Consider the following 13,579-nt stretch of genomic DNA (forward strand, 5'->3'; position numbering starts at 1 on the left):
AGATATCTCTGTCAGAGATATATGTCAGAAATATCTCCCCTTACGATTTATGTCAGCTTGGGCCAAGTTTGTACAACATTGCTGTAAGCTTGCTGCAATCTTGAAAGCCCAGCTGGTAACTTGTATCAAGGTTGGGCAAGCTTGGAAAGTATTCGAACTAAAATTAATACACTTGTACCAACTTTCGTTCAAATTGCATACACGGTTGGTAGATACAATTTTCTTACAAGGTTTAGTTTTCCATACTTCGTTCAGTGAAGGTTGTAAGATGCAATCTTCTTACAAAGTCAACATTTATGATTTTGTACCTCCTGTTCTCTGTGACTCATGAGTGTGCAATTGATCCGATGCACACCCAATGAACATGTCATTTTACGCGGTATGAACCTACATCCATTTAAACTACTGTACGAACTCTCACAACAGCTGCACGGACAGTTGCTGTCGCAGGGAAAGACTTGAGCACTATCATTACTTATTCAAAAAAAAATGATTTGGCCAGACTCGATAGGTTTTTCATTCATCACAGCAGGATTACAGACAAACACATTCACTGACTCACTCACAAGATTACAAAATGTGAGTAAATTTTCCAAGTGAACAATGTTATCTTTTCATTTATTTTCCACAACTGACAATCCAAAATTTTAAACGACAAGAACTGGTGGAAAATAGACAGCCTTTCACTTGTGGTTTTGCACAATTCAGCTGATTAAAAGCATCAGTTTTTCTAGTATATACCTTGGCAATCACCTAAGTTTCTTTTAATGCCCAAAGACATGAGGCAAGTCTAAGCTGAGAGTTGAGTTTCGAGCTTACAAGTACGTACACAAGATTTGAGAGTCTCTGTAAAAATCAAGCAAACTTTTAATATAGTCGACGATCGTGTTTTGTAAATCGTGGTTGGATCAACAGCTGAATTTTCAAGAAAATAAAACCAATTGTTCAACAGGAATTTGTATGTTTTTATAGAAGATTCAAACCTTACATTTTCAGTAAATTATATGAAAGGGAGAGAGTGCTGTGTTACGGACGCAATCCGTACACCTCTTTCAAAACAAGCAACAGGTCGTAGCCTTATTGTTGCTGCAAATTTGTACCATAAAAATGTCAACAGAACAGGACTTTTCATGGTTGAAACGTACATAAATGTCAATGCTTTATTGCTTTCAATGTTTGATATGCATGGAGGTAGAAAGAAAGATACATCAATTCAAGCACAGTCCCTCAGCTAAAGAATGCACAGCATACTTATAAGCGAGCTTACAGTCTGTGTCACTTGATCATCGATGCTGCCAACAAAATCTCACCTTCAGAAGACGTGGATTGAGGTTACGGCTTTTGCTCATGTTTTATGCATCAGAGCTATATTGCACTCCATCCTAAGCTGACTAGCTGTACGAATATCCAATACGCTAGCTACTTTGCCAAAGCGTGAGCCGAAGCCGGCTGGAAGCAGCCGACTTGTTTACTCTGAGGTCACCAGCTGATCACGATTTACCAGTTAAGTTCGCGCATTGATATTTAATCTTCGTGCTGAAAGAACACACTCTTTTGAGTATTTCCAATCATTAGTATATGATTATTTTCATAATTTAATAAAATAAATTACTATTTTGAGTTTGAAATGTACTGGATATGGGTCGATAGAAAGTCAAAATCCGACGTTCAAAAGCGGGACTACGTTATCCATCGCGTAATGATTTATTGATCTCACTTCCGTGAAAGTCACAAGGCTCGAACGGCGCGAAGTAAGATTTCTCTACCGTCGACTTGATATTTGTGATCAGGGGTCATCTGGCGGAAAGTTTCGCGATCTTTGTATGGAATCACTAGCCGAATGACATCAAACTTTCGCAGAAATGTGTATAGAGTACCAGGGACAGACAGAGTTCTAAATTTGTGAACGCGAAAAGAAGTTAAAGATGCCGACTATATTTTCCCAGTAACTTGTACCGATGTGCTGTGCGTGCAGCACGGGGAGACCTGAAGCCGGGAACCGTCTAGCGTCTGCGAGCCGTTCACAAATACAGGTAAGTCGATATAGCCGCATGGAGCTAGAACCTGATAACGTACATTTATACCTTGCATTGCCATTGAATTACTCATTCTGCAACCTTGGTATCGCTCTATTTAAACACAGATAAGTTTCGTCGAGTAATGATTCGTACGGAAATACGGAATTCACTTTCAATTCACAACGATGCTAGAAAATGGTAAATGAAAATAATTGCGAGATTTTTACAGACCATTTGTCACCGCTGTCCGTTTTACATGTAAATATTATCAATATATGATTATAAATGTTTATGCTGTTGGTTTCTATGCTTTTCAAGTAACTATTGTCTCATTTTCAACTAATAATTTTAATTGATTTCATTCATCAAATTGCGGTCAAACAGTAAAGACGTACACTCTTCCCTCAACCATTTGTATTTTTCAGAATTCGTTGCTGGTACTGCAGTGTAAATGGACGAGAAATTCAGAAAACAGAAGCTAAATCACTGCCTTTGAGAGTAATGTAAATTTCACATGAACCTTCTCAAGTCAAAGCTTTATGAAGACATTTATGTCGCATGAAAAAACATTGGCATATACGGTAAAATAAATCGTACCCTAAATTAACTTAACCTTTTGTTTCTCTGTTTTATTTTTTTTACTGTTTCTTAGTATTTCAGAAATACATCTGCGCTGATTTACAGTCTGCAATTATGTTATTAGTCATGTTTAGACAGCTGATTTCACTACTCGGTGTACATATCTGAACTTTCAAAATGTTAAAAGTGTGGTACAACTACAAATCACAATTCACAAATTTTGCTGTCACTAAAGTGTGTTGTTTCTTTGGTTTCAGTATCTACAATATATTTAGTTTTCTATTTAACTGTTTGGAAATATTTTTCCTTGTAAATTGGTAAATGCATTTATTCGAGAGCTCACTGCTCAGGGTTTATGCCAACTTTTACAGGAATTTTGGCAGGATAAAATGCACAAAAGTATGAGCAGTAAACCCATCAGAAAGACAGGGTAGGTAAAACGAAGTCTCCATGGCAACATACTGATAAAAGTACAACCAGCAAGGAATGATGGGAGAACTACAACTTTGGCACAACCTTTGAGGCTTGAAAATGAGGAGTTAATATGGAGCATACAAAGTTTAAATGCACAACTTTGTTAAACCTTGTTACAAGTGTGCAATACTAAACTTTCAACCAAGCTTTTGACAGTTTCATTTTAAGCTTGGCTGGCAAGCTTGCCAGACAAAGCTCCCACAAGCTTTGATTGAGTTTAAAGCCTTTTTTATCTCCACCTTGGTTGCAAGATGGACACGAACCTTGAGCCAAGTTTGCCCCAAACTGATATAAATCGTAAGGGTTGATCTCTGTAAATTAAAAGTCTTTTTTTGCAAAGTTTACTAACCATTATGAAATCTGCAGTTCATATGAAAAGAATGACAAATTCCTGATTCTTTTCTGTTTTCTCTATGAGAATTCAGTATTAGAAAGCAACATACACTAATATTGCACATGTATTCAATATATTTGATACAGTGTCACATAAGGAGGCTACACCATTTCTGGAGAGAAAAACAATATATATATATATATATATATATATATATATATATATATATACACACACACACACTGAATTTACTGAATTATTGAATTTATATTCCATCTTTTGTTTTATACCTTTGTCATGTGCAGGGTTATTCTGTTTTAGAATGTTGGAATAGGGGGTCAGCCATGGAATAGGGGGTCAGCCACTTTTTGACATTGGCAAAAAACTGACCAGTCCCTTTGTTGGCACTTTTTCTATGAGAGTTCTGACACAACGATCTGCACTGAAAAGGTTATTTGTCTATAGAATTTGAATGCAAGTACATCACTTACTTGACAAATGGAAAATTTCTTTCTGTCATTCCTTTCTTAAATTGTTCTGTGTATCGCATTCCTTTCTCTATTCCAACTGGCATAAAGGATGTCTCAACTGCCATGGGGCATATCGCTACAACACGAATACCATTGTCTAGTAACATTGGTTCAAACTGCAAAACAGGAAGCAATGGATCAGTGATAAATACGATGCATTTGAAACTATCAGAAGTCCATGAAAATTAAACCATAAATTGCACCAGTAAAATATCAATTTGAACATTGAATTTCTAATAGCTCTGCCAAAGTGCCAATCAGCAATCTCTATGGCAATGTCAAATGTACACTAATCATTATTTTGCAGTCATTATGATTTCCACCGAAAGAGAACAGTGTGACATTTTTAATCAAAAGTTTTAAAAGTTTTGTATTTTCTAAATTTACAAGAAGCAGCCCTTATCAAAGCAAAATACTGTGACATAAGTGTTGCCTTGTTCTGCAAAGTTATCACCACTACAATTTTTATAAGCTCCATAAATCTTCAATCTAAATATTTCATGAACTTTTTGTTGCCTCCATGCAGTTATTTTTCATGAAGTCATTTTTTTTCGCAAAATATTTACTGGAAGACGTTAAGTTAAAAACTTTGATTTGAGTTCAACTCATGTCAGTTGAGAGCATAACAGGGTCAGTACTCACAGCCACACTCCTTGTAAAACCAACTACACCATGCTTACTTGCTGAGTATACAGGGATCAGGTCACGTGGTATCAAACCTTTGTGAAGAGCAAATAAGCTATTAATTGCAATGAAAGTCATACAAAGGGATTAAAGAACAATAAGAATTGAACAAAACTAAAAAGTGGTAGAATAAAAGGTGGGGATGCAATAATTTGACGGCAGAAAGGGTAATGATTTCTGATTGGTCAATAATCTGTCAGCTGCTGGCACTGAATTGGACTTTACCCTGCAGCCATTTTGTTTCAATTGTTTTTTATACTGGCATGTCGCTGCCCTAACATGAAACAAGAACACCTGATATTAATCAGTAATAGTCTACCCGTAAATTAAACAATAGGCCTACAGGCAAATCTTTTGATGCAGTGTTTAATAGATTATGGCTATTCATCTGTATGAGTCAATCTTACAAAGCTTTATTTTCAAGTCTTTCTTATTCTGTCATAAGATACAATCCTCACGTGTTTCTGAAAACTCACCCACGACAGATGATGTATTGATTACCACACCTCCTTTCCCTCCATTTTGTGTGCCCATATATTTAACAGCTAAATATGTTCCCTCAATGACTGCATTCTGAAAGTGAATAAGATTTCTTTTTGAAAAATTTAAGTCACCACTTTACGAGGTCAGAAACTTTTATCACATTAAGTCAAATATTGAAAATGGTTATTTTATGAGCTGATAACAAGTAAACAGCCTAGCATCCGAAAATGTTGTCTGTGTGTCTTCACACAGAGAATGGCATCCATGTTGTCAACATTAAAACTATTCAAGGTTTTTTTGCTATTACTTTTCTTTTAAACTTTTATTTCACATTCATCACTATCTTCCTTACCAGGTTTATTGCTAACATGAGTTGCCATTTGAATTCGTTGAGAATCCCAGCATTGTTACATACAATGTCTAGCTGTCCAAATGTATCCACACATTTCTTAAATGCATCTGAAATATACAAACAATGAAGGTAATCATTATGGCAAATTAGTTTTGGATGATTTATAATATAAACATACACTGCATCTGTTTCAACTGCATCAGAAAATTAGGTACGCTGACAATGATTTCTGTATGCATCCCACCATTCACTAGTTTACAAAAGCACTTAGTCTAGCTAAATATTGGAAGATACAAGAAAATTTAGGATTCAGGTAGAATATGCCTTGAGGACAGATCAATATTTGGAACCTAAAACTTTTACAATATTCTTTTGTAGCTACTTTTGGAGATCCATTTTGAAGCATAAAATTTTCACTGGCTTATTTTCCACACTTAAAAAACTGATTTTTTCCTCATAGATTTAACACTGTACAGGGACTCAGTCACTTTGAATTTCAAGTGTGCGTAAATATTGGGTAACTTGTTTCTATATTTTGCATGGTGCCCTCTCATTTGCTCACGTGTTGACACACGTGGGCATATGTCGCAGCGATGTCTGTCTGTCTGTGTGTCTGTCCGTCTGTCTGTCTGTGTACTCAATATCTCAAAAACGGCTCATCAGATCAGAATCAAATCTGGTACATAGATTCAGTTTGCAAATTGCAAGAACTGATTAGTTTTTGGTGGGTGTGGCTTGCTTACTTTTTGCTCATTTGCATAATTAATGATTTTAGAAAAAACTGATATATGTTGACAACGACAGCACACAATTTGATGAGATTCGCTACAAATGTTGATCACACCAAGATATATCAGCTTTAAAAGATATTAAGGGGTGACGTGAAAGATAATTACTAATTTGCATGTTTAATAAAATTTCCTAATTAGGAGTATATATCTGAATATACTCTATCAAAATTGACGAAACTTGGTATGCATATTGAAGATACTATGATTTAACCTTATTGAAAGTCATTAAGCATTTTAACTTCATGCAAATCCTAATTTGCATATTTAATGAATTTTTGAAATTAAGGATATCTATTTGAAGTTACATGACCAAAATTGATGAAACTTGCTATGTACATTAAAGATACTATGATAGAACATTATTAAATGTCATTCAGCATTTTTACATCAGCCAATTCCTAATTTGCATATTTTATGAACTTTCCTAATTAGGGGTATTTACTTGAATTAACGAGACAAAGTTGATGAAACTGGCTATGTACGAGACCAAAGTTGATGAAACTGGCTATGTACATTAAAGATACTATGATAGAACATTATTGAAAATCATTAAGCATTTGAACTTTAGCCAATTCCTTATTTGCATATTTAATGAACTTTCATAATCAGGGATATTTATCTGTATTGACTGAACAAAAGTTGACAAAACTTGCTATGTACATTAAAGATGCTACGATACGACATTATTGAAAGTCATTAAGCATTTTTACTTCATCCAGCTCCTAATTTGCATATTTAATGAATTTTTGAAATTAGGGATATGTATTTGAATTTACATGAGCAAAATTGATGAAACTTGCTATGTACATTAAAGATACTATTATGTAAGCTAACATTATTGAAAGGCATTAAGCATTTTTGCTTCAGCCCATTCCTAATGTGTGTATTTAATTAACGTTCCTAATTAGGGATATATTCTTGGATTTATTTGATCAAAGTTGGCATAACATGCTATGACATTGATGATTATACCAGGTTATACCAATATTGGAAGTCATTTCGCACTTAAGTTTTCATGTCAGCTAATTAATAGTTTGCATATCTAATGAGCTTTCAAAGTTTGGAATATATAGTTTGAAGGACTTGACCAAAGGCAATTACACTTGCTATATAAGTGGTGATACAATTATAGCAGTCAAAGAAATTAATTATTTTTATTTCAGTTAATTACATATTTTAATACTTAATGACCTATAGAGTTAATCTGTGGTGAATATTGCTTATTATGTTGATCATAATACTTTCAATGAAGTTGCAAACATGTGGCAAATGTTCAAATTTATACATAACTGCAATATATAATGAAACACGTGAGCATTTTCAGTTCATATCTGGATTTTACAGATGATTTTGAATAGGAATGGGCTGAAGTTTTCATACAGAAAGTTGAAGCAAAAGATTAAGTCTTTCAGTTATGAGGCCTGGATTTTCTTAAATGTGTATGAAAAAAAGCATTACCAAAAAATGCCAAGTGAGATATTATGTCTTAGGATCAAACTTTACATACAAGAAATTGCTAAGGATGGAAGTTTTATCAAACACTTGAAATTATGGCCAAAGCATATCAATTTATTTCAGCTATAAAAATTTGGCATCTTAATGACTTATTCAAAAGTTTATTGCATCAGATAGTTTAGAATTCCTCATTTTTATTTCAGGTTTGTAGAGTCTCAGAATTGGCCTTCCTACACAATGGACCAGATATGAACTGAAAATGCTCACACGTTTCATTTACATTGCAGTTATGTGTAAATTTGAACCTTTGCCACATGTTTGCAACTTCATTGAAAGTGTTATGATCAACATAATGAATAATATTCACCACAGATTAATTCCACAGTATGTATCCCCAATCAGGAAAGGTCATTAAAATATGCAAATTAGTAATTGACTTAAATGTTCTCATTAATATGCAAATTAGGAATTGGCTGAAGTAAAAAAGTTTAATGACTTTCAATAATGTTGTTTTATAGTATCTTCAATATATGTAGCAAGATTCATTAACTTCAGTCGAGTCAATTCAGATATATATCCCTAATTAGTGAAGTTCATGAAATATGTAAATAAGGAATTGGCTGAAGTAAAACTGCTTAATGATTTTCAATAATGTTATATCATAGTATCTTCAATGTACATAGCAAGTTTCATCAACTTTGGTCAAGTCAATTCAGATACACATATCTAATTAGGAAAGTTTATTAAACATGCAAATAAGTATTTGGCTGAAGTAAAAATGCTTAATGACTTTCAACAATGTTGTGTCATAGTATCTTTGATGTACATAGCAAGTTTCATCAATTTTTGTCGAGTCAATTCAAATAAATATCCCTAATTTCAAAAGTTCATTAAATATGCAAATTAAGAGTTTGATAAAGTAAAAATGCTTAATGACTTTCAATAATGTTAAATCATAGTATCCTCAATATACATACCAAGTTTTGTCAATTTTAATCAAGTCAAATCAGATATATCCCTTATTAGGAAAGTTCATTAAATATGCAAATTGTCCATTATATTTTCTGTCACCCCTTAATATCTTTCACAGCTGATATATCTTGGTGTGATCAACATTTGTAGCAAATCTCATCAAATTATGTGCAGTCGTTGTCAATATATATCCTGTTTTTTTTCTGAAATCATTAATTATGCAAATGAGCAAAAAGTAAGCAAGTGACAGACACCCACCAAAAACTAATCAGCTCTTGCCATTTGCAAACTGAATCTATGTACCTTATTTGATACTGATCTGATGAGCCGTTTTTGAGACATCGAGCACAGAGACAGACAGACAGACAGACAGACACATAGACACACGTAATAAGGTGAAGAGAACTATTGCGCAAAGTCGACAATCGTACTACAAAGATGAAATTGGTAGTTGTAAAGATGGTGATAGTAGGCAATGGTGGAAAATGATTAATAAAATCAGAGGCTAATCAAAATTCTCATCCACAGTGAAACTTGAAATTAATGGTGAACGGCTACAGGGAAGGAACCTGGCGGAAGCGATAAACGACCATTTCACCAGTTTAACGGAAGATTATCATCCACTGCATTACGACGATTTCGTGATGTCCCTGCCTGAAGGCAGTCCACTTCCAACGGCGACGTACAATGGTATGGTAACTTTATTAAAATCCCTTCCGATCAATAAAAAAGGCGGTGCTGATGGAATTCCAAATACGTTGTTAAAAGAATTTGCCGAAGAATTTGCTACTCCCCTAGTGGATATCCTGAATACATCTTTCCAAGAAGGTTATGTACCTGAACTGATGACAAAGGCAAACATTGTCCCTATTCCTAAGGTGGATAATCCGGTTTCTCTGAACGATTTTCGACCAATCTCACTTACAAATACAATAGGAAAACTAATGGAATCATTGATGGAAAAGTGGATAAAGCAGGAAGTAAAAGGTATTATCGACAAAAAACAATATGCTGGTATAAAGAAATCATCTTCCTCGCTAGCAATGGTGGACATGATTCAAACATGGCTTGACCAACTTGATCATCCTGGTCATATGATAAGAATTTGTTTCCTTGATTTTAGCAAGGCTTTTGATAAAATAGACCATAGCATTTTAATGTCCAAGCTTGTAAATTTGAATATCAATCCTAGCATTATAAGATGGATCGCTCATTTCCTTACCGATAGATCACAAAGGGCTCTTTTGAATAATGTATTCTCAGTGTGGCAAAGAGTAAAAGCTGGAGTGCCCAAGGGTACAAAACTTGGTCCAATCTTATTTATCCTGATGGTTAATGATATTCAATTTTGTATAAGAAATTCGCATTTCATTTTTATGGATGATACGACTATTTCAAAACACTTTCATTACAATAACCCTAGTGAATCGACCTTGCAGTCAGACCTGGATAAAATCTCTGATTGGTCCAAAATGAACCACATGCAGTTCAATTCATTGAAATGTAAAGAAACGAGGATATGCTTTTCAAAGTCTCCTGTAAATGTTCAACCGCTGGTGATAGATGGAACGGTCTTGGAACTTGTAAATGTATATAAGTGTCTTGGTTTAAGTGTCTGTAGTAATTTGAAGTGGGATTTACATATTGACGAATTAGTAACCAAAGCTTCTAAGCGTCTCCATATTATGCGCGTTTTGAGTGGGTATGGAGCCAGTGCTAATGACCTTAAATTAATCTACATCTCATTAGTACGTTCCTGTCTTGAATTTTCCACAGAAGTATGGCAAGGAGGACTTTCAGCAAAGCTCAAATCCACCATTGACAGTGTCCAGAAAAGAGCTGTAAGGATTATTTATCCGTTCACACCCTACAGAGAAGCCCTCAAATTGATGAATATATGGAAACGCTTGAAGCAAGACGCCTGCTCATTTGCAAGAAATTTGCATCTAGTATTTTTAACCCTGATAGCAAACTGCACTTTTTACTTCCTGATGTAACGCACCACATATATGACACCTGTTTTAATCATAGAGTGACATTTAGATGCAGAACCAAACGTAAGGAAATCAGCCCAGTTGTTTACAGTGTCCGTCTTTTAAGTCGAGAATTTCATTATGTTCAGTTTTATGTTGTCTCCCTGTACCTATTCATTTCACTTGACCTGTTTTATTTAGTATTGTTGTCCTTGGTCATTTTTATATTGTTGTTTGTTTTTTTGATTTGCTTTTAAAGATTATTTTTGCTTTTTATGTATGATTTTAGTAAACTTTTAGCCTTTGTTATTTATTCACGTTTTAAAGTTTTTTTTTTTCAAGTCATGTAATCCCCGTCAATCTTACCAATAGGTCACCATAGGATGAAAAATAAACCATTATTGTACTTGGGCCTCAGCCCAAGTACATTTGTTTTCATTCCGTGGGAAAAAACTCTGTAAGGTATAACCATTCCTGGCTGAGACCAGGGAGGGCAAAATGTCTTGGCTTCATCTTTCTTGGCATAATAAATGGCGTAATGATGTTAACTGAATGGAAGTGCTGCTCTCAGCCAGTCTTGAATTTAGTGAGATGTGAATATTAATGCTTCTCTATCTGAGTTTTTGCCACAAAATCTTCTGAATATAATCAAAATGTGCATCGAAATGCAACAATTAATGCACCCTCCGTTTCCTAGGCGATGGCACGACCCTTGCTACACCCACTGGACGAGCCAAAGTGGGAGGGGTAATTTCAGTTTGGTCGAACAAGAGGGCTCGAGACCAGAATTTAACATTTAAACTTGAAACATGTTTAATCGCTGACAAGATGTGGACTAGTGTTAATCGAAGTAAAATTGTGAAAAGGAAAGGTTTTATATCCCGGACACAATGAAAAACATTACGACTGGAAACTGTACCCCCAGTTGAGAATAGTAATGCCCACAGCGATGGAGAACACTTATCCTTGAGCTGAGAAAACCAGACCATCATTTCGAAATAGAGCTGCAGATTCGAGAAGCTCGTTCAAAATAGCTAGGTACACCCCATAAGGGGTGGTTTCAAGTTTTGAGGGCAAATTTCGCCTCCTTCATATAGAAATCGTACGTTTGTTTTTCCAGGAGAACACACCATTTGACACAAAATTTGCATGTAAAGGGGTCGCCAGTAAGCACGTGGTCAAATCTGGCATAAGAAACAATATGAAATGTTGGTAAAGCCAGTCCAAAATAAACTGATTTGAACTTTTGTGTTTTGTAATTTATACCACTGCAGTAACATTACCTTTTTTTGACAACATCACACAATGTAATACGTTTTGAAACTGAATACTCCGACGTATTCTGTGTCTCCTTTGCTAAAAAATACGGTATGCCGATTACCATGTAAGGAGATGATGACGTCAAGACAGATTTGTAGTGTGTTTGGTCCTGGATGGTGCACGAAGTTTTGTCAAGGTAGCTTGTGTATTTATTTCCTAAATGGGAGAGATTAGGGTCGATCTAAACGAAGGCCGAAGAATGTTATGATCCTCTAAGCGAGCTGAACTCTAACGCGAATGATTGGATAATTTGGAGGATGTCTAGAATGATCTCGTCTCATTAAGATTATTTGGCGGTCAGTATTGAATTTCAACTGCGTCACAAGTTTGCGAAATGAGTATTCCGTCGAACGGTCAACGAACGATATTTTAGAAATCTGGAGACATGGCACATCGCATTTTTATTCTAATATTTTATATTTTACAAAAGATGTAAGAAGCAATGATTTTGTCGAAAATTCTGAAAAAAATATAGGAAGATTTGATCGTGAACACATTTTCACTTGGGGTCAACTAGCTCTGCGTACGATGCTGTGTGTTCCGCTACAGCTAATTGCCCCGCTCACCACAGCCCTGCAAAGACCCGTACGCGTACGTAGGGTTGGTGACTTCAAATCCATTTTGGGACTTGACGTAAAAGCCAAATTACTGCCGAAATTCAGCGTTCTTGGGCCCAAGTCGTATCCCAGCCTACCTCAGCTACTCGATCGCTTCCAAAAATGACAGTCTTTTATTCACTTCTCGTAAATAACCGTCGATGTCGGCAACTCTCTCGCTAGCCCTGCGTACAATGCTGTGTGTTAGCTGTAGCACATAGCATCGTACGCAGGGCTAGGGGTCAACATGGGGTCGCAGCCATGTTGCCTCAAAACTTATTTCTGTCTGCACTCAAAACTCAAAAAATGTCGGATATGAACCTGAAAAATCGATGCAATTTTGTCAAACTTCGGCGAAATTTCAGCATATAGACAAAATTTCATCTAGGTAAGGTAAATTTACTGAAATTTGATCGACAAATAATCCTGAGCTTGAACGTGACAGCTCGCCTTCTCCGGGAAGTCAAGTATCCAGCTGCTCATACACAGTTGCCCATATGGCCAGGTTTATGAGATTGTTTTCAAGCGACGGCGGCAGACCGTACGGGGCTCTGGATATGAACCTACCGCCGGTGTAGCTGTAATAACTGTTGCGTTGTTTTTAGTGCCCACGGATGAAGTCCTGGGGGAGTTATAGGTTTGGTCATGTCAGTCCGTCCGTCCGTCCGTCCGTTCACGCAGATATCTCAGACATGCCCTGGTCAATTTCTTTCAAACTTTGCACAAGAATAGTACCCAACCCCATACAGATGCACGTCGATTTGTTTCACAATGCAATCGAATTTGGCCGTGTTAGAGGACTTTTTAGTTTACACCTCCATAGACTCCCATGTATAAGGCAGTTCTCCATAGACTTTCATGTATAAGGCCAAGAAAAATAAAAATTTAGTTTCTCATCGTATTCATATTGCCTAAAGGATGCAGTGACACAGTTTTTTGTCCCCACGGATAAAGTCCAGGGGCTTATAGATTGGGTCATATCCGTCCGTGAGTCCATCAGTGAGTCCATCGGTTCACG

At 35.8% G+C, this 13,579-nt stretch overlaps 1 protein-coding gene and 1 long non-coding RNA gene across 2 annotated transcripts in view; one reads left to right on the forward strand and one right to left on the reverse strand.

Moving 5' to 3' along the window:
• LOC139150503 (15-hydroxyprostaglandin dehydrogenase [NAD(+)]-like) overlaps nucleotides 1-13,579 on the reverse strand; it is a 32,863-nt gene that overhangs the window by 5,060 nt on the left and 14,224 nt on the right. Inside the window, exons 3-6 of the mRNA XM_070722923.1 lie at nucleotides 5,455-5,561; nucleotides 5,096-5,192; nucleotides 4,578-4,654; nucleotides 3,897-4,051 (exon numbers count right to left, since the gene is read on the reverse strand). Of these exons, the coding sequence (XP_070579024.1) occupies nucleotides 3,897-4,051; nucleotides 4,578-4,654; nucleotides 5,096-5,192; nucleotides 5,455-5,561 (436 nt within the window). The remainder of the gene's footprint in view (nucleotides 1-3,896; nucleotides 4,052-4,577; nucleotides 4,655-5,095; nucleotides 5,193-5,454; nucleotides 5,562-13,579) is intronic.
• LOC139150504 (uncharacterized) lies at nucleotides 647-2,630 on the forward strand. The gene is made up of 2 exons (XR_011556235.1): nucleotides 647-2,033; nucleotides 2,444-2,630. It is a non-coding gene; the product is annotated as an uncharacterized lncRNA (long non-coding RNA).

The sequence above is a fragment of the Ptychodera flava genome, chromosome 14 (genome assembly GCF_041260155.1).
Source record: "Ptychodera flava strain L36383 chromosome 14, AS_Pfla_20210202, whole genome shotgun sequence".
NCBI classification, from domain to species: domain Eukaryota; kingdom Metazoa; phylum Hemichordata; class Enteropneusta; family Ptychoderidae; genus Ptychodera; species Ptychodera flava.